Source organism: Coccinella septempunctata, chromosome 5, assembly GCF_907165205.1.
Source record: "Coccinella septempunctata chromosome 5, icCocSept1.1, whole genome shotgun sequence".
Taxonomy (NCBI): Eukaryota; Metazoa; Arthropoda; class Insecta; order Coleoptera; family Coccinellidae; genus Coccinella; species Coccinella septempunctata.
Window position 1 is genome coordinate 6,862,903 of NC_058193.1, and position 23,253 is coordinate 6,886,155.

The 23,253-nt window shown below is 35.3% G+C and overlaps 1 protein-coding gene across 6 annotated transcripts in view; it reads left to right on the forward strand.

Annotated features, from left to right (window-relative positions):
• The window catches only part of LOC123314392 (CUGBP Elav-like family member 1), a 746,764-nt gene that overhangs the window by 711,098 nt on the left and 12,413 nt on the right, over window positions 1–23,253 (forward strand). For 5 of the 6 annotated variants that reach the window (XM_044899671.1, XM_044899672.1, XM_044899670.1 and 2 more), the window contains one exon: window positions 21,805–22,485. In XM_044899671.1, the coding sequence (XP_044755606.1) occupies window positions 21,805–22,485 (681 nt within the window). Of the gene's footprint in view, window positions 1–21,804; window positions 22,545–23,253 lie in introns of all 6 variants that reach the window. The other variant, XR_006537805.1, reaches the window with a different exon arrangement.

A 23,253-nucleotide genomic window follows, 5' to 3' on the forward strand; every position in this document is an offset into this window, starting at 1 on the left:
TTTCACCTATAACAATATTTATGCTCATGAATAATCCAGTAGCGACCTGAGTACGCTGGTGAAATTCTTTGCGAAAAAGGAATTGTTGTCAGTGAAAATGCATGGAATTGGTTGAAGGGAAAGAGATAACAGAAAATTCACTAATGATTTACCTGAAACATATGTATAAATCACTTCCTAACTTTATTAGCAGGACTTATTGATTGATGTTTCTTGATGATTAAAAATATGATAGTTACAGGTAGAATTTGAAATAAGCAACACCTTTCAGATTCAGCAGAGATGGATTCTACAAATTTTTGCTCCCGAAACGGTCACTAGAACAATAAATTGTTGCTACCCAGCAAGATAATCATGTGTGTGCGAAGTTGGCCTACCACTTTTCGAACTTGTAATAAAGTAACTCTACAAAATTTTGATTTTCATGGCTGAAATAGATTGTGAGTTGCGCCATTCGAATTTCATGGAAATCTGTCTGAAAAAAAAAGTTAGCCCAGTACCTTTGCTTTTTTTTTTCCCAAAAGGTCGAAAATAAGTAGTGCAAGTAGTGTGTAGAAAACTTGTAGTTTTCGAATTGAGATCCATATGTTGAATTTCAGTGCGATAGTTCTGATAGGAATTGAGATTTCAGTGGTCGATTCGACAAAGTATCATTTCAATTCCTAAGGAACTATTGGATCAATTCGACCCAAATCTCAAAACTGTCAATTCAGATCATAACACTTTGATGACATTCATATCAGCGGGTAGTATGCATCTGAATTAATTTTTATTAAACCAAGAAATGATTATGACTGTTCAACTGGACGGTCTAGGTGCTCTCAAAATGGCATCAATTTTACTTTCGCAAGGGTGAATTCTCAGTGCATCTATTTTATAACCAATTTTTGAAAACATGACTCCACCTCCCAATTTGTCAAATAATTCTTGTGCTTTCGTGAGAGGATGTTTTTGTAGGGAAAGATGGGGGTTGATTGTTACCTTACAAACTGCAGATTGCGCGGAGATTGTTATGTAACAATCAAAATTAGTGAAAAAAGTTATTTGTGTAATGACTTGGGAAAAGCATCATTTTTCGCAATGAGCGTCGCTCATTGTACAGAAAAACGTCAAAGTTAATAATTAAATATTATTTCACCAATTGATTATGCAGAATGGGGTACTCCGGTGGTATCTGACATGAAAAATAAAGATATCATGATATCTTTATTTCCCAAGTCATTACACAAATGATTTTTTTCACTAATTCCTCAGAACATAGAGCATAAAATTAACCGAAAATGTTGACTGATGTTGGTACGGCATTAAATGAACCGTGATTAGTACCCACTAAACCAAAAAGTGTGTCTGAAATTTTTCTGAAAGCATTTATTTTCGACATGAAACGTTTCAAATACATTTTTGAAACATATCAGACACCATAAATGACCTACCTATGAAAAGTTTCACTGGAACGTTCCTAGAAAAATGTTTCTGGATGTTTAATAAACATCTGAAACAGTTATATTTCATGTTCTATACATGTTTTTTCTGAAACATTACACAGGAAGTATTCCAAAATCAATTCATAGATAGTAATGTTTTGTTTCATTTATATTTCGAAGAAAACATTGCTTGTGAAATATATCTGTGCGTATTCTGACACAGTCAAAATATATCCCAGAAACATTTTCATTAAAATGTTTCATATGAAACGTTTCATATGCATGTCACTTCTGGTGTCTAATATGTTTGACATTGTATCTGAATCAAAAGTTGGAACATTCCAAATGTGTTTTTTTTTTTTTAATCAACGTTGGGTACATTGAATATGATCAAATATCTGCTGTGACAGTGAGGTTTCAATGCCTATCCATTTTTGAATTATAATTTGTGTCTATATCGAATTCAATAAGAAAGGCATAAAAAAGACATTGAAACCCCATTATCACAGCGGCTATTCTATTATATTCAGTGAATTGAAAGGAAAATGAAGAAACAATAAGGACAGGACGAATTTCTTATCTACTTTTTATTCATATTTGAATATTATATTGTCCGAATTCCTGAAAAAAGTTTTATTAAATTATACTCATGGACGAAAACCAAACAGATTAAAATATATAAGTATATTTATATATAACATCATATAACATATTTCACAAACTCACTGTCCGACCGGCTGGAAAACCTCTTCCTTGTAGCATCTGAAAGTTGAAACGACTTCCTTAAATACATTGCTCTCAAAATTATTCATTTAAGGTTAAGAAGTACTTCCATTTTCGATTTAAGTATTAGGAAACCTATCTATGACATCCATATTTTATATTCATTAATTACCTTGGAGTGTTGATATAACTATCAACTTATGAAGGGAATAGTTATTTTTTTCTCCCATATCAGGAATATTTCCTTGCGAGTTTGTTGCTGAACACTTCCGTCAGTCCTCTTTTGATGAGGTCGTTCGCACAATTGCCTCCGTCAATGAAAAACAGAGATTCCTAAAGATGTTACATAACATGACTCTCATGCAATATTGAAAAAAAAAACTAATAATATTAAAGGATCCACACAAAAATTCAAATTCATGAATGTTATATTCCTCCCCACATATTTCATATACTTTGCGGAGGGGGATAAATAAAAAGTATGCAATTGTGACAACTAAAAAAAATTAAATATTCAATTACTCCATTCTCCCAAAAGCAAGGTGAGCTGAGCATTCATGGCATCATGAAAAAAAAAATCTTAAACTAACCAACTGCTTCCTGGCTGTCTCTGAGTTTGGCAGGGAATTCTGATAATTCATCAGATGCTTGTGTTTTTTGAAAGGATTTTGAGGAAACATATCGAATGATTCTATATTTGTCGCCGCAACTGGTTCAGGCAAAATTATATTCTTTAGATTTTCAATATGTTCATCCAAGAGTGTCTTTTATATTACAACATGCTCATGCAGCCTCTTCCAGGGCACAGCAGCAATCTAAAACGTACAATTCAAACATGTAATAATAAAATCACTATTTTCTTCTGAGTAAATGCTGTAGTGAGCGTATTCTTCAATTCTTCAGCTTCGCCATATCAATTTCAAACTTGTTTAGAAAATGCAAAAATATGCATGGTGAGTCAAGGAGAACTTCAACAACCAAAGGAAAATACTGTTCATGGAAAAAATGATTTGACAAACATGGATCTTGAAATTTTGGAAGTTCTGTTTCCAAAAATTGACACCCTCAAAAATATAGTAAAGCACATAACTCACCACCAGTTCTATTATCATCGTGCTGAAGAATAAAGACTTGAATCAGTGCACCTATGTAGGTTTTAATGAAGACAATATTGTTTTACTTGATTCAGGTATATACCCAGTCAACCAGAAATGTAACAGTAAGTCGCAGGGAGTACCTAAAAATATCGCATTGAAGCGCTTCTTTGAGAAGATTCATGGATGTACTTAAGATTTCACATTGTGGACATTAACGTCCGCATATTGTTAAGTTTGCGAATTCCTCAACTTTAGATCCGTAGTGGTTGCATGTAACATCATATCGAGATGTTCCGATGAAGTGAACATAGCTACTATTATGCGACTTCTCTCTGTTGACATTTTTGAAATATTGAATCTGTGATATTTTCAGAACATGAAATGATGTGTTGTGAATAAATTTCCATGAACTCTACCCAGCGACTTCTCTAAGAAAAACTTTCAGTAACTGTCTGAAATGTTCTATTTATCAGCACGTGTTCTCGAGGTTAACTCATAACCTAAATCCCGCTATGCAAAACGTGGTGTGACGTGTTTCGTTCTGTGACTGCGTTGTGTTGAGAGAATGAACAAACAAAATCTTTATGAATGAATTTTCAGAATAAGTTTTTTAACCGAGCTGTTCTATTATTAAATTTCGTTTTAGTTAAGTGTTACTTGACGTTGATTGATTAATTAACGTGCAGTAAAAGGTGAGTAGTTATATAACCTATTGAAATAATGACTACATCATGATCACTTCTTGGCCCTCTTATCCTCCCAATTTTTGCACCTTTGTAACGTTCAACTTTGAACATACCTCATATGAATTTAGGTGATAAGTAACATTCACAACCTTCAAAATCAAACTTGGAATTAATTTGAATCATCGAGAGAACTCCAAATTATTATTTTAGATACTGTGCTGAAAAAAATCACCTTCTACTGTTGTTAGATTTTTGATGACACTCAATTTATTACTATCAATACAGCTCTGATTTTTTCTTCTTCAGCTGGACCATGCCGTTCCTGAAGTGGAATGAAGATTTATAACAAGATATATGTTCTTTATTTTATATATTTGGATTTGTATGAAACATATTAATCTTGAATAAAAAGATATCAGTAATTCATATAGTTGTTCAATTTCCCTTTTGAGGATGAGAGCAGAACGCGAAATATATGTAGGTAAGAGTAAAGAGTAAACACAAGGTACAAATGAGGCGTTCAGAGCTGAAGAGGCCCAAGCTACATTTTTTCTGAAATTGAGTTTACGAGTATATAAAATTTTGATTCATTTTCAGGCAGTTCTTACTGTTAATTCAATTTCAGAAAAATTGTAGCTTGGGTCACTTTTCCTCGGATTAGCCTCGAATATAGAGTGCAAATTGATTGCCACGATGGTAATTATCAAATTGAACATGAATATACCTTACTTCAATAGAGGATACACTTTGGTAGTTTATTCTGTCAAAATAATCGTTCCGAAAACCTCCAAAATGAGAAGTCGCAATGTTGCTGTCTATGGTGCTTTTTTTACACCTACTATGTGATGTACTGGGTAATTACCCGCGATATGCGATGTTGCGGACATTAAGCACTCTCCAGTAAGTACTGGTGGCCTTTTTTTAAATCAACATTGTGAAGTCGCATTTCCACAGTGGTAATTCCCAACAACTTCCCTGTGACTGAAACTGGTTGACTGGGTACATACTTACATGTACTTGCTGATGATGTATCACTACCATTATCGAATACTTCACTTGATTGTTGGGACCACATATCACCTGATATGAAATTGTCATTTTGTCATTTCCTCGAACCTGCAAAAACGTATCCATTATCTGACGATTCTCCTTCTTCGCTGCAAGTTTTCTCAAATTTTTTTGCGGCATTATAGTCATCTGTAATGAATATATTGTTATAAAGTCTTAGAAATGAATGTCTCTGTAAGTGCGCTCTCCATCATCAAGGGAAGATAACAGAGAGACACTATGTATTAAAATTACTTCGTTATGTATTACCTACCTTTGAAGATATCAAGTCATTACATAACAAAAATCATTTATATTCTGAAAAACATTAAACATTATATATAAGCTTGCTGGGAATATTTGAAAAATGAAAAACAATCTGTAATAGTCTATTTCTATGAGCCAATCTGCTAATGAAATAAAGTAATGAAGAGCAGATTCATTATTGGCCAAATTATGTAAGAAGGCTATACCTATCCAAGTTAGGTAATGCAACCCTTGATAACATTTGAGAAAACTGATATTGAATTTTTGTATCACCTGTTTCTTGTAGTATCTTGACTCTAAACGTTGCTCGTTATGTACTGGCCTCAGAGGCATTTCGAATCTGTTGCCGAATTGTTTTATTCGGCCAAAAGCATTCCAGTAGTTAGTCCTCATCTGTTTAACCATTCTCATGGCACAGTTCATGCCGAAGAATCTTTAACGAACAGCCCACTTTTTAAACAAAATAGTATAAATAGATTATGTCAAAATCTAATAAATAAAAACAAGCAAATTTTTATCAATCTATGTGATCTAACTATAACTATAAATTATAATGAGTTCCTTTGAAAAAAATTGGAAATAGAAGCATGGATGTCATGTTATCTGAAATAAGTGAATTTATATGATCTCTTTGAAATACTAGTTTTAAGGAGATATTTCATTATTACTTTCTTTATGGAGAAGGGGAATGACAACAAAAGAGGAGGGATCAATGGGATATATAATACATTTCTGTTTGATTTTGAGGATTAGCAATAAAATATTTTCCTCGGTGATATTTTTGACAATCTTTATGTTGAAAAATTGCATGGAAGAGCAGGGCGTTTTATAAAATTCCCCCTCGTCCAAATACCTTTTGCCTTGTACAAAAATTTGTTTGGTAACAATATTTTGACAAATTCCATTTATCGCAAATACTGAGCCATTATCCAGATTTACACAATTATCTTTATTATTGAGAACAATGAGTTACGGCCGGTTTCATAATCAAACCTAAAGCACCTTTAATTTTAAAGCTTCCTCAAACCCTACTAAAAATGACAGTACAGGAAGCTTTAAGCTTAAAGTGACTTTAAATTTGATTATGAAACTGGACGTAAATCATTATTTATCTCAACATTTTTTGATATCTCATATTGTAGTTGGGTATATTCATGTTCGATAATATTTTGATCTTGCTTTTCTTTCAATCTATTCAACAGTTGCTGAAGCGGGTATCTTGAAAATTTTATAGTCTTCCACGATTCGTACGAAAAATTTTCTAATTTGAAAGCGCTTAAATTGTCTACAACGCCCCAAACTTTACAGTCATTGCAAATGTGTATGAGATTGTGAATATAATGTGAGACATGTACAGGGTGGGCAAAATTGATGATTCCTGAAATATAACTTTTTCAACCCAACGAGATAGACGAAAATGCATTGCACATACGGCCTTCTTTTTTCGAGAGACTAATAATGCCATCATGCATTCTTCTATCTTTTTTTGTTTTCGAGTTATAAGCCAAAATTCAAATTTGGGCGATATCAACTTATCAACTTCTTTTCTGTTTGTGCTGGGATGTTGAAATGAAAACATTATTGAGACAATTTTTTATAGCAATCCAGTGGCGTAGGTACTATGATTTTTTCCATCAGGTTTATTTGCTGAGCTTTAACATAAAGTTGTATTTTTTAGTGGGAAAACAGTAGTTTAAAATGACTTAGAAAGAATCGGCATTTTTTTTCCGTTTCAGAAATATATCATACAGCGCCCTCAGTCTTTCTAATCTACGTTTCCGTTTGTGCAAGGATGTTGAAATGAAAACATTATTTAAACACTTTTTTGATAGCAATCCAGTGGCATACTATGACTTTTTCCAACAGGTATATTTGATGAGCTATAACATAAAGATGTGTTTTTTCATATGAAAACAGTAGTTCAAAATACATCATAACGTCGTCCGACGTTGTCCGATGCCTTCTCGCCACCTCTTCCTACCATCCCATCGACTCTGTCTCAGGTCTCTTGCGCTCATAGCTTTCGCCACACCTTCCATCCAAGTTTTCCTTGGACTACCTCTTTTCCAGCGTTGTGTACCCATTCCATAACCTTCCTTGGCAGTCTCTGGTCATTCATTCTCTGTAGGTGTTCATACCAGATGAGCTATTTGGCTTCAATATCTTCGTGCAGCATTTCTTCCTCTCCCATTTGTTTGCGTACCTCTTCGTTCCTAACCCTTTGAAGGCGTGATATTCTTGATACATAATAAAAATGGTTTAGCAGGGGCTTCGTAGATTATTTTACTCAACTTCACAAAAACTTTTTTCTTGCCTTTGTTTGAAGCATTTCTTCTTATATCATCAAATTCTTCAACCAATAATTTAAGAAGAATTATTGATATTGTCAGGCTTTTTGATCCCTTGATATGCCCCAACAACGAGTGGTCTATTCAAATGTTCATTTTCAGAATCTATAGACAACAATATTGGCCAGAACTGGCCGTTAGCTCTGTTATCTAGAGGAATGATATATTAGTATATTATATCTTGGGGTTTTCAGGAGAGTTCTATAACCTAATGGGAAATGGCTAAAACTTTCAATATTGAAGATTTTTAATCTTTTTTAATCATTTATTGCCCGTGAAAATAATAGATTCCCATATTTGAGAATCCACCCTTTCTGTGAAAACTCATCAGGGTTATAATTATTTACTGTGGCTCAGTAGCACTATGACTGATGATAATTTTATTCTCAGCGTTATTTTGATCACAATCTGCATGTTTATTGTCTTCTTCGATAAAAGAAGTCGATTTATTTTCAACATTTGTTTTATTGGTAGTCTTTTTCATATTATCTATCACTATTCTCTCTTTTTCTATCCGCAGTCTTGAAAGTATTCTTAAATGTCTCTTTGTTTTGAAAATTCTTTGCCTACCTCAGATTGGGCTCTGGTTGATGCATTGGTAATCCTATACTACACTTCAACAAAAAACATGGGTACAACACCACACAGTTATTACTGAGTTATCGACACTTCATTTTTGATATAGTTCGTTTGATTTCTTCGTTGGTTCGGTTTTGATTCGGAATAAGATTTTATTTTAAATGTGGCTACTGTAATAATGTTTATATGTTAAGTAATTGTATAACGCGTACAGGCTTCAGCCTCTGCGATTCATGTTTATGTCACAATAAACTATTCTATCTATCTATCTATCTATCTATCTATCTATCTATCTATCCATATTTTTTCATTTCAACCGGTACATACAAGCTGAAAATCAATGTAGTAATACTCAAAAAAATTCCAAATTTCAGAAATTATAAGCAGTAAAAAAAATTTCAAATACAGATTAAACAACTCAAAGAAGATTGAACAACTTCTCCCAGTAAAAATCTAGTGATTGAGTGTTTAGTTCGAATGGAAATTTTTATAGAGAACCGGCAACATCAATTAAAGAAAATTATCTAGTTTTCATTGAATTCTAAATATTTCAGGAGGCACATTTTCATCAACAATGAAAAATTAATGAGAGCGCATTTTCTGGATGCACCTTTGAGGTTTCGACTGGTCATATTTCTATATTTCAACAAAATATTCGAATACTCCAGAACAATATTGACAAAGTTGAAGAGACTTTCTGAGTGATGTCAAAAAAATGATTGCGTGTCATAAAATGTTGAAAGCTATCGGAACTAGCTCAGAAATAAGCCAATCATAATGTTTTTGAACTCAACTAGGTATCATCACAAATTCGTTCAATGTGTAATAATTTACCTTACGGTCGTTCATACTGAACTCTAGACTTTTGGACGTCATTATGCATACGTATCATCAGTTTTCGCTCATATTTCTCCAAGGGTGATAACCTTTTCAAGTGAAGTGGGACATATGGATGTACGTATCGTACATACAATGATGAATTCCCAACGTAATACACTATTCAGTATGCTGGAAAACCTTGAAACCTCCATTGTTTGGCTATTATTAAAACACGTTCGTTTCGAAACTTCTGCGATGTCGAAGCAATAACACAAAGATTTACAAAGGAGTATATTGCAGTATTTCGAAAATCGGAAGTGTATGATATAATTGATGCTATTACTTCCAGTTCTTTTTTATGATGATTTATAACTTTCCCACTACTGAATTTTTCGTTGAATTAACGTTAGTGCTAATGAAAAATGCATTAATTCGATTTCATAACGTGCAGGATATATTAAAATTTGTCAGAATTTTATTAAATTCACATTCTTTTCGTTTTATGTGGTTTTTAAAGAAAGTCAGACATATAAAGTTGTGGGCTATTATTTATAATAATAAATATCGATTGAAATTAGATCTGGGAGGACACTGCATCTTCTGAAATTCTTTAGGGTTTTCACTCCCAGCCTCTGAAACAAAATCCATTAAAAATTGAAATTATTGCCTTGCTCCTCCGCAAATTTTTTCTTTATTTCGTCAGAAAATCAGATGGAACTTCGAATTGGTAACTTTGTTATAATTTATCAAAAAATGTTCTGTTCTGAATCGGACTAACCAACTAGTCATCGGTTTCGGCGACTGAAAAAACATCCCATCAAAGAATTATAGATGCTTGATTTTCGTCTTATTGGACCTGCTCAGAACATCACTGTGAGAACGAAACACTCATCGGGGTTTAATAACTCATATCAGTAAAAATCATATCATTCTGTTTTTAATTCGATAAAAGATTTTATGAAGTATCGGCCACATCAATTCAGTATCAAGTAGTGGCATCTCGTGGTCATTTCAACAGAGTAGACTAAAATTTCGAATAGCAGCAATAGATTCAGGTGATGTCAGTCTATTAATTCTATTATAAAGGGTGTCCCAAGAATACTGGAAATAAATTTGGATATAGGTAGGTTCAGAACCCTTTAATAAGAAGAAAAGTTCCAAATGAGTATGGCCGGACAAGCTCCGGTTACGTTGCTTAAAAGATTTGATTATGGAGAGAGATAAACGAATGAAATTTTGCAGAGGTATTTTTCAAATACAGAACACCTAGAACTCATTTCTTTACTCATCTCCCATAGATAGAGGCTTTGAATAAAAAAATTTTGCTCTGAAAAGACGATTTTATTTGTAGTGCTAAGGAGGATGAGTTGGAAATGAGTTTTAGATGTTTAGATATACCTCTGCAAATTATAATTTCTCCATCACTGTCGAATTTTGAAAAAATAAAAACTAAATCCATAATCATGTAGTCATCTTTGGAGTAACGAAACACTTCAACGAGGTGTTTCAGGATATGCCTCCATGAGACCTTTTCGTCCTATTTTGATGTTCTGAATCTATATCCATATTTATTTTCATTGTTCCTGGGACACAAGTGATATTTTTTCTGAAATTAATTCTCTTCGAAAATAGCTTACAGAATATATTTAATCGTCACACAAGAACCAGCATGGAGGTGAGAGTTATTTTTTGCCAGATAAATCTAACTGAAATTAGTTCTCAAAATTCAATCTACATAAGTTTCGCAACTGTTAATTTGCTCTGCTTGAAATCGATCGACCGCTCTAGAAGCGGGAACCAGCGGAACTCAGTCTTCGTTAGTTCTTTTGACAGCTCGGATATTCCCAGTGGGTCAGCTGAATTTTCGCCGTACCAGCTTATAAGAATTATGAATATACGCGTGAAGTACGCTGTCAGTGGAACCAAATGCCGAAAAGCCTCCCCTAGGTAGATGTTTTTCCGATACAGCCGATTGCATATTTCCAATTTTGTTATAAGCATGAATAATATAAATATTTTCTCATATGCTTAAAAAGTCTAGCCGGGCCCGAAGAGGGCCCTATATCTGTCAATACATAATAGCCACTCAGAGGGCGTTCCTTGCAAGGTATGATGTGCACTTCACAGATCAGTTCGAGTTGGGTTCACAACTTCAGGACCATATCATCAGCTTCAGGTTTTGAACGTGTAGGTTCAACGAAATGTCCGCAAGGCGCTCTGCAAGGAAACATGCGGTGGCTCAAGTATTAAGATTGCTGTGGTACCGGAATTTTTTCCGGCTGACTGGGGTAGACGACGGAATTGTTGCAACGTGATTCTCGAGGCAGTGCCACCCATTGCTGTTTTATGGACAAGCGATGAAGCACATTTCCACGTTTCGGGGTGCGTTAATAAGCAAAACTGCCGCTACTGGTCATCCGAAAACCCCCGTGAGCCCCATCAGAGACCATTTCATAGACTAAAGACTACGGATTGGTGCGCCGTGTCCGCCATTGGGATCATAGGCACTTACTTCTTTGATGTTACGGCCACCGTGGCGTCCCAACTATACTGCAGCATGTTGGAGGAATTATTGCGTACAAAGATTGAGGAATTCGGAAAAGAGAACTACATAGAGGACATCTGGTTCCAACAAGATGGGACTGCGGCCCATACAGCCCATCGTTCTATTGGGAGCCTGCAGGACATGTTCCCCGGTCAAGTGATCTCCTTAAGGCAGGACATTGCGTGCCCCCCTCGCTCGCCGGATTTGAGTCCATGTGACTTCTTCGTGTGGGGGTTACCTCAAAGCTAGGGTCTGCAAACATCGCCCTGGGACCCTTGAAGAGTTGAGTGAGGCAATTCTGGAAGAAATCATCGAATTTGATGCCAGTATGAGTCATGGAAAACTTCCGCGAAAGACGTTATTTTCAAATCCTAAGTGAAAAAAAACTAGAATACACAAGCTTTCAGAATAAAGAATAATTCTTCAAATGTCTCATTTCGTATTTATTTACCAGCTCTTTCAAATATGGGAGAACTAATTGATACACCCTGTAGTATACACTGCCAGCAATCGGTTGCCTATGTATTTTTACTTATCATAGCGAATGGACTACCGAAAACTGCATGTTTGTGTGCGTCCACTGATCGACAATCCGTATGAAAGTAGCATCGTTTGATCAAAAAGTTGATAATCTTTGGTATATTATTAGTAAATTTGTACTTACCAGCAATGCTGTAGCGGCGTTTACGTCAAACGACTGATTATTGAAAACTATCCAAAACCGATTTTCACCGAATCCATAGAGTGTGTAGTCCCATGGGTATTATTTAGTGTATGGTGTACCCTTCAAAAGATTCGTTCATTTTAATTATAGTGAATAAATTTAAAAACACTTGCTATTTTTCGAAAAAAAAGCTTCGAAGAAAACAAGTGAATTTGTCCATAAAGAATACTTGACGAAATGTGTATAGCCTTCGTTTGCGTTATTTATGGATTGATAATAATATATACTGTGTTCCATTTGGAATGACGAACCTTCTGCAAATTTAGGGTTGAAGTATGTGACAAGCCATTTTTATACCCTGTATATCGAGCTCTATTTCAGATCCTATCGTTTGTTTGAGTAACCGATGTACAATATTTTAATCCAAAATAAATTTCAATAACATTGAGCACCACTTTATAGGTACAAATAGTCTGATTGACAAATATTGGAAAGAATAAAGAGTTATGCTGAAAATATAGAAAACTTCCTAAGTGTAAATTTAACATCTGAAGTATCTTCTATTTTTCATGCAGAAACCGAGAGGTAGATAAAAAATACATACATGTCTAGATCAAGTATTGAAAAATGACGCCCATTTACAATTATTCAGTTTATCAACAAATTTTGAACTGAATTTGGGATAAATATATCGATCAGTAGATATACGTCAGCATATCATTCAAATGAAATTTATGACTGAATAATGGTAATGTGTGTTTCAGGATTTCAGTTACTCCTTGAGGTCAATGACAACACATTTGGAGTGATTGATGTTTTTGTAGTGTCATCCAAGACATCCCTTTTTTGTAGAGTAGTTATTGATGATTAATTTGAAAAAAATCTTTTCTACATAAATAAATGTATTATGTATTACGTTCTATGCCCAATTTAAAACATCAAGCACTTCTGAAATGTAATTCAGACATCGAAATGTCATCAAAAACGTAAAAATTCGAATTCATTAATTCCATTAATTCCTTCAATGAAGAAAGAATTTATTTAAACATCCATGAATGACGAAATTATTGAAAAAAGTTTCATGCATTTGTTACACAACAAGCAAGGAGAAGGGTTGGCACTGAAAACAACTCCACTACTTCAATTATATATAAAATATTGCGTAATTCATCTGTTCGAGTATTTTTCAACAATATAGTAAACATACCAAGGATTTGGATTCTGTGCGTAACTTTTCACTCGCCCTGTATATTCGTGGTTGAAAAAGTCGCCATAATTTGCGCAATGAACTATATGATACCAATGGAAGAAGAATCCTAGTAAAAATTCAGTTATATAGCATGAATTAAGCGGTTCGAGAATTAGTTAGTCAGAATTCGTCCTACTTGTCAGATGTCAAAAAGTTTTGCACATCTAAGTTTTATAGTCCCATGGGTGCTTAACGGAAGGCACGAACTTGTTAGGCCCTTATTGGAAAACTAAGGAAACTGCTGACCGAATGGTCACGTGGAGGACGCCAACGGCTAGCTGAATACGAACTTTGAATAACAATTAGTCACTGTCCAATTATACTGATATACAGTGTGCTTCAAAATTATGGAACAAATTCATTTTCTCAGAAGAAAAATATTTGGCAACAAAATCCTGAAACAGGTCAATTTTTGGATATCGATTGAAATTTATTCTGGGAGGATTCCGCATCTCTTCATAAACTTTTTAGGGTTTTCACTCCCAATCTCTGAAACAAAATCAATTAAAAATGAAATCAACGATTTGCTCCTGCGTAAATTCTTGCACTAATTTGTCAGGAGCAAATTAACTAGAAAAAATTGTTGCCTGACAATGAACTCAAAATGAATAACGTTGAAATTATAATTCTGTAACGTTTCGGAGTCTATATCAGACTCCTTCATCAGACGAAAAATCTATTTTTTAGAAAATTTTCTGAGTTGTGGTTTTTGTTTGACATTAATTGTCAACACACAGAAACAGAGACTGCAAAGAAACGTTGATTCATTTAATATTTTTGTTTCACTCTCACCAAATTTTTATGCATTTTTGAAGGATTTTTGTTGTACCCTTTGCCATCCCCATCAACCCTCTAAATTTTTTGAATAGGGAAAGTGGTACTTTTTTGGCAAGGTCTTCGTATCTTCTTAACAGGCGTGCAGAAATTTTTAAGAGAATTTTTTTTTAAGTTTGTTAGTTCAAAGAGGTCGGTTTTTCAACTTATTTCGATAAAAATAGCGGCTGGGTGAAGGATTTTTGTTGCACCCTGTGCCATCCCCATCAACCCTCTAAATTTTTTGAATAGGGAAAGTGGCAAGATCTTTATATCTTCTTTACAGGCGTGCAGAAATTTTCAATAAAAAAATTGTTTTTTGAAAAATTGCTTAGTTCAAAGGAGTTTTCAGTATTTGCACTTTGTCATGGCTCATTTACTTTGAGATGACGGTGCCTGATGAAATTTGTCACCGAATGAAAGTCTACCATTACAGATTTGTTCATGCACAACTTTCAATCCCCTCACGTGGAAAATTAGAATGTGTGAAACACTGCGCTTCAGTTATGATCTTAAGTAGGTATAATATATATGTTATTAGTACGTTTCTACTGAAGTTGAAACTTTGCAATAAAATATTTCAATTCAAAGAAAGATTTGTGACAACGCAACTTCATCAATGTTATTAATGTGTAAACAGGTACAACCATGTAGAGATTTGAAATTCGAAGTAATAAAATTGTTTTTCATGCTCATGGCTGAAAAAACATATCATACGATGAATGTCTTACTTCCAGAAAATTTCAAATCATTCAAGTTGCATTCAATCGTTGCTCAAATTCGACTTCATTGTTTTAAAAATCGGAAAAGAAATGCCTCAGTTAATTGAAACACAGAGAATTGAAATTTAAATGATGATTGGGTGGGACGATAGAGTCCGTACTAAACAGGAGGTTTGTGATATTTTTAACGCCAAATATCCAGAAAGACCAATCACATGGTCAACGGTCAGTAAAATTGACAGCAAATTCACGGAGTTTGGACATGTTAGACATATTCCAAATGCCGGACGACCCAGAACCTCTGAAAACGCAAAACTGAATGTCTTCGTGGAAATTGAAGAAAAAATCCTCACAGTTCTTCACGACAGTTAGCGGAACATAATAACATTCCTCAGAAGACTGCTTTACGCATTTTGAAGGCAGAAAAATATCACCCGTATAAAATTAAGCTACATCAGGAATTTTTTACGTGAAGCCTTGATTTTTTTTATTTGAAACGTCTTTTTGTGACCCCGTCTCTTTTTGTTTCCAATTTGATTGGTTTTTTATGAACAAAGGAGAGTTGAACTTAAGTGCCTGAAAACGGTTTTTCAACGTTTTTCGATAAAAATAGCGGCGATTCAATTCTTCATATGCTGCAAAAATTTCCATAGTGGTATGTACCAAAAGTACGGTGAAATTCGGGAATAACTGAAAATTATTAAATTTTCCTAATATTACTTCTGGCGTGGTAATTTCTACTGTTTAACTGACTCAGTTCGTAATTCAGGCTATTGCTCAACGTTTATGGAAAGAGTTTTAAATTACAATCTATATTTATTATTATTTCAGTCCATTGGAAGTAGCAAACGAGAAAGAGTTATCCAAATATACCCTATAGGTAGGTACCTAAAATGGAAACTTTCAGAGCTATCAGAGAAAAATTTGAATCGATCTAAGTGGCTGTTGGCTCATGATGTCAAATACAATGAGGAATTGTAATATTTACGTTCAATTGTGAAATGCGATATATCTTCCGCATATAGAGATTACGTTTCGACTGTTCAGGACAATATAAGATCAGATCCAGCTGAATTCTGGAAATTCATTCATCAGAGACAAGAATCCACTAGAATTCCGGGTGTGATACACAGTGGTGAGGTCCTCTGTGAAAATCCTGAGGATGATATTAATATGTTTGATGTTTGCGTATCATTTTTCTGATGCGGGGGATGTTTGCGATCTTGAGGGCGACTTCGGTCGGTCAGCTTCTGTTGGTTTCAGTGCCGCCACTTTCCGAGAAGGGGGTCCGTTTGATCATGTCCAAATTCAATATTAATATTCAATAATATTAATTACTGTAATTAGATTACAGTTCAGCCTTCGCTAAGCCCCTTCATCTCATTAAAAACCTGAGTCTCAGAACATCCACCATACAGAAGTGAGCACGAGTGATCCCCATTTTTAAAAAGGGACATAAATCGCAAATCAAAAATTACAGACCCATTTCTTTTTTGTCTAACTTCGCGGTGTTGTATGGAAGTATTAATTTCAACGTTAATTCCCATTTGTCACATCGACACCACAGATTTGTTGGGGGAAGATCTACTGTGACTAACCTGGTCGCAATTCCATAGTACATTGTGAAGTGTTTATATGATGGTGGACAGGTGGACGTGATATATACGGATTTATCTCGTGCGTTTGACAGTGTCGATCATAGTATCTTCCTGGATAAGCTCTCGGGTTTTGGTTTTAATCCGGCATGTGTGAAGCTTATATGATAGACTTTTTCGCAAACTGGCCGCTCCTTACCTTTGTCCAGTGGGACAATCAGTGAACCCCACGTCTGTCACAGAATCTCCAAACAAAATAGAGAGTCGGCGTAGACTTGAAATTATCAGTGGAGAAGGGTAACGGTGAAGACTATGGTGGTAGCGTCTTCCAAGTCTCTGCTTTCCAACAGTACAGGTAAAAATAAATATGGATGTCAACTGACGCACTGGTCGGCGTGAGGCGGTCGATAAAATTACGGTCAATTAAATACGGTCACTCCAGGAAAATAAGGTTAAAATAAACAGTAAATACGATTGAATTTTGAAAGCCTGGCGAGTCACTCCCCCTGTCGGCGGAAATCGGTACGGTGACTGGTTCCAGTTCAATTGCAGTGCATCCTGTCTCTCTTTCACTCGGTGACCCTCAAAATGGCTGCCTGTCAGACAGCAGGTCGGAAAAAGCTGTCAACCTGTATTTTGATCGGTCGGCAAAATATCAAGAAAATGCGGTAGGGCCCCATGTCCTCCTGGGTCCCAACGGCGGTCCAACGGTCGCGGAAATCGGCAATCCACACAGCCTAAAATGATTAGATCAAGTTCAAAGGTCAGGTCGGTATTTTCATCTGGTTAAACGGACTAATGAAGGCAGGAAATAGCGAAAATATTACCCCAGGTATGCACTACGGAAGGAATAAAAATGCTAGAAGTGACTTGCCTTACACATTCAAACTGGTCGTAATTCCAAGTGTACTACACGGTAAACTTCTTACACACCTTTCTCGACACCTCGATCTGAATTAATTCCCCTTTTGACCTTCAGCGCCGGGCCGCGAAGTAGCCCTCTCCGCGGAAAACTTGACCCACTATGGGTAACTCATTTCTCCATTGAAACCCAAAAATAGTACTCACAAATTATTTAAAAAAAATAATCATACAATTTAAGTATAAATTCTTATATATAATTCTAATATAACCAAAGTGCAAATTAACAGTTTTTTTTATGTAATCAATATTACAATCTATGTTATAACACCGGATGATAACTTTCGCCTGAGAACTCCCTTGAACTGGGAGAGAGACGTACAAAACGGATCAGTGTCTCCAAACTCATTGTTAAATGTGGTCAAAAATCTACATACTGGTGAATTCTGCGTAACATTCAAGCGACGGAAAGAAATAGCAAACGTCTCCCTTGATCTTAATCTTCTCTCGGGTACTTTGATGGATATCAACTGTAGTATTGAGGGGGCCAAAAAGATGCCGTTCAGAACCTTGTATAGAAAACTCATGTCATTCATTTTTCTGCAGTTTTCCAAACTTAGAATATTGAACCTTGATTGAGCTTGAGTGTAATCATGATCTGTTATAACCAAATTATTCCTGTATGACAAGTGTTTGAGAAATTTGTGTTGTATGCTTTCTAATCGTTTTATGTGACACTGATAGTGGGGATTCCAGGTCGGAGAGGCAAAATTCAATTTACTCAAAACAAAGGAGTTGTATAAAATGAGTAAGCTCTTGTTAGTCCTGAACAATTTACCATGTCGAAGGGTGAATCCAAGCAGTTTGTTCGAAGATGATATAACATTATTGATATGATGGATAAAGTTCAACTTGGTATCCAAAATTACTCCTAAATCCCTAATACTGTCGACCCTTGGCAAATTGATTTGATTCATTGAATATGTATTTAACAGGACATTTGTATTCCTCGTGAACGAAATTACCTGACATTTATTCAGGCTGAGGAAGAGAAAGTTATCTCTACAGTATTGGCAGAACCTATCCAAGTCCTCCTGGAGCAAAGCAGCATCCTCAATAGATCTTATCCTCAGGAATATTTTGAGGTCGTCTGCATAAATCAGAAATCCTGCAGAACGAAAACAGGAAGATATATTATTGATATAAATTATAAAAAGTAGGGGCCCCAAGTGCGAACCCTGAGGTACGCCTGATGTACTGGTGTAGTTTCCTGATTTCTGTCCCCCGACACACACATACTGTGATCTCCGCAACACATACGACCTCACCCACCTCAAGAGGCTACCACATATTCCCACCTCCGCAAGTCGTCGAAAAAGTACAGTGTGATTAACTTTATCGAAAGCTTTTTTGAAGTCCGTATATATTACATCTGTTTGATTATGTGCTTCGATACCATCATGTAGAATTTCGAGGAAATGGACTAAATTGGTTTCGAGATTTCTATCCTTCACGAAGCCATGCTGATTTTCAATAATCAAGTGTTTCACGTGATGCATTATTGTCTTGTAAACTAAGGACTCAAGTAACTTCGGTATAGCCGAGAGAATACTGATAGGTCTATAGTTCTGAACGAGATCGACCGTCCTTATGAATCATGATCACCACATTTCACAGCAATTCATTGGCGGTAAGAACCGAATTTGTGACCTTAGAGTTTTTTGATTCCACCTTCAGCTTTGTTCCTCATATAGAGGAGTTGTGTGTATCGGTTGGCAGAACTTTCAGATTTATATTCTGAAGCACAAGGGAGTTCCGTGATCTTTCAGTTCTCAGAGGTTCATATTTCGCTCTTGCAATGAGTAAAATATAATATGCTTCTTCAATTTGGTTTCCCATTATCAGTGCCCTCTCACCCCATTGGAACGAATCCATTGGAAATTTTTTAAATCTATATATTTTTCAAAAAAACTGGAAGGTATTCTGAGCGTTGAGATGATTTATATAGCATTATGCATGACATGAAGATATCGTCGTTACCAGAGAGACACGAAGTACAGCGCGCCAGATTTGCGCTCTGGACTGGGAAAATCAACTCGTCTTATCTGTTGTCCAAGATAAGTTGAAGTGTACCGAGGTTATCTGCAAGAAGAGTGTCTATTTTTCATTTGCCAACACCTAATATGAACGTTTGGGAAGTCACCGGTTTACTGCATATCTAAAAGTGCTGAAAAACTGGGTATAAATGTTTTTAGTTGAATTTGGAATATATTTTGTTATATTATTTCAGGTATATACATGTGCAACAATTCGCTATATAAATTATATTACCTTTTATTGGGATATTCTTGTTGGGTGAATAAAGAACTTATTATTATTATTATATCACTAACATTATAGCCCCACATAACATGATGGCCATTGAAATCACCGCACTAAATTTTTGAGTGAGAATCATTTATATTGAAATTTCTGTGCCAGGAATTATTAAGAGGCTTATAAATGTTAATCACACAGAAGTCACAAAATTTGAAGGATATGAAAAAACGTCCGTCAACCTCATATATTGAATGAACAGATATTTTTAAGTTAATCTATGGTCAACCTCACCTTTTTTAATCAACTCAACACATAAAACTGAGGATTTTCCAAAATGAGAATCTGAACCGTAAATAGAACTAAGCAATAAATCAATTAATACATAAGCTTTCAGAAGTCCCCTTTCGTGGAGGTTTTCTTCTGTGGCCATATGGGTCTCTTGGAGAAGAATCACCTGTGCACCATCCTCTCCAGCGAATTTTGAAACATAATCACTTTTGCCCTTCGAAATACCTTCAATATTTAAATCCAAAATACAACATTTATGGGTCATTGTTTATGAAACCAGGTTCGGCCATCCAAGCGATGATATTCCGGAGCTTCAGATGTACGAACACCGCTACAGGACCCTAAATTAGGGAAATCATCTCCCATGGACAAATCAGAATGACTGAATCGTAAAAATTTATAAAAAATTCGCAAATTGAATTTTCACGACTGTATTAGAAATTGTCACAACTGGCATACTATGATCCGTTATGTGTATAACATAAAACAAAACAAAATTAACTGACATAACTACCAAAGAGGAGGTTTTGGAATTTTTCGAGAATAAACCATAATATAACCACGATATAGCGAATTATTTGAAACTGTCAATTTTCAGAAACGCCCTATAACTCAAAATTGAATTAATATATCTATAATCTGCATTTTGATATCTTATTATTTCACAAAAAGAGATCGGGAATCCTTGAAGAAGTTTTCTTGAGATGCTATCACTGAGCATCGAATTTGGGACACCCTGTACAGCTTGAAAAAACATTTTCTTCGAAATGAACCCTCTTTCTTTACAGAGTAGCTAAAAAAAAATGAATAATCGGAGGCATAATGAATCTCATTGTAAATAACAACAAATATTACAATCTGAATCGAGCTAGCCAATCACCATCATTCCGGGTACGGAAGACAAGACCATAGAGTCTGTTTCGACCTTGAGAGAGCCACACAACTTTCACCTCAAGAAGAAGTGAAATGGGATTTCCTCATTATATTTGAGGTGACGAAAGTTATCAAATGAAACATTACTGATGGCTTCATAAATTTTAGGTATACCGATTTATGCAACCTGCCCCAAGGGCTTTCTTATATCTGAATCTCATAATATGATGAATATTTGTCAAACGTGGAATTCCTTATAATCTTTCGAACTGAAATTAATTCGTTTGAATACGGTGGAATAATCGGGGGTGATACCAGGTCACATACTATCAAATATAATGAGATCAACGCTAATTGTTTTATTGATATTATTATCTTATAATAATATTATTATTACAATATTGCCATAAGAAAGGGGTTTGCTGCCTTTCATATCTGATAACTTCACTCTCCTATAACGCTTATAAAGGCCTCTCCTAAAAATTTTAACAATAAAATGGACATCTATTGAAGCCACTAGACGCTTTCCAGGAAAGCGTTGACCTGTACACTTACTGTATTGAAAAACATTATCTTTCTACACTTCATTGATCCACGATGTATGAAAGCCTTATCTTCTTGATTCATTGTAGAAAATGAAATATGATTTGAATTGATGATGAGAGAATATTTACGGTTGTACCTACGTTGAAGATGAAACAATCTGTATAGATTATACCTACATTTACAAAAATAGTTATAATCTTAAGTTATATCGAAATAACTGTGCTGAATCAATTTTAAAGTGAATGTTGATATGTTGTTTTGTGAGCTTATCTGTATTTATTCAATTCAGAGAGACCATAACTGTACAATTACATTCATAAGAAATATTTCTTATTTCAGAAAGGAAGCTCTTCGTGGGCATGCTGAGCAAGAAGTTTTGTGAGAACGACGTTCGCGCGTTATTTAGCGGCTACGGAGTTATTGAAGAGTGCACTGTGCTGAGAGACCCAGTGGGTACGTCCCGCGGTTGTGCCTTCGTTACTTTCGCCAGTAAACAGTCAGCTCTAAGTGCCATAAAAGCCTTACATCAATCCCAGACGATGGAAGGATGCTCAGCTCCACTAGTTGTCAAATTCGCTGATACCCAGAAGGAGAAGGAGTTAAAACGTCAACAACAACTGCAAGCCAATGTTTGGAACGCCCTTGGTGCTCCAGCACTGACAGCACCCACTCAACCTTTCAGTCCTGTACTAGCAGGGGATGCAGCCACTTTACAGCTGATTCATTCGATGGGGGGTGCTACGTTGCTACAACAGCAACAGCAGTTACTAGCAGGTACAGAAAATCTTCTGGGGCCGATTGGTGCAAATTTAGTGACATTAGCGGCTATGTCTCAACCAACTACTCCTCTTTGTATGGGACTATTAGGGAAAAGTGCGGGAATAGATAGAACTCTGGGTGCAACAGGTGCGGGATTACAACCAGGACTTACGGCACCTGACCTGACTGCTTACGGATCTTTGTTCGCCAACGCCACTCTCAATGCTGCTGCTATTGCGGCCGCTGGCAAACAAATTGAAGGTGAGTAGGTGGCAATATCTGCACATCCTGTCAGAAACTGAAGGCAATACTGAAAAAAGGTATGATTTCAATTCAATGTCAACGATAAAAGATTTTAATGAAACACTATGGATACTAGACCGATGTTTCGGCGTTAACCCTCTAATACCCAAGTCCGCCTTGAGACTGGTTGCATATAAGTGGAAACAAAATTATTCTGCCCATGTCCGCCTTCAGTATAGGTTCATTTTGTGAGAACAGGTGTTAATGTAAATCAGTTAACTATTTGCGAAAAAAAGATGTAGATTACATAAGCTTATTTGAAACTATACGGAAATAATTATAAAAAAGGAAAAAAAAACTTGGGCATTAGAGGGTTAATCAATAAATCAATATATCAATATGTGCTTGTAGGGTGCATTTTTTTATTTATCTATAGCCTAAACCAATAACAGATTGGGAGAAAACAATATTACAAATAACACAAAAAATTTCATAATAAATCAAGAAAATAAGATATACAATAGATAAATGACAAGACAGTTTCTCACAAAAAATTATGATCCTAACACAGCTCTTCTAACATCTAATTGAAAACTGTTAAAAATATCTAGAACATGTTGAAAATTGCAAAAATCATGGCATATTCTGAACATTGGCGAAAACCGAAGCACGTTAGTTCGTGGAAACGGAAGATAAAACGTTGTTATATTTCGGACAGGCAACCTCGGGACGTGAAAATCTACGGAAGCCAGCAAGTAGAGGCAATAAATTTTGAAAATTAAAATA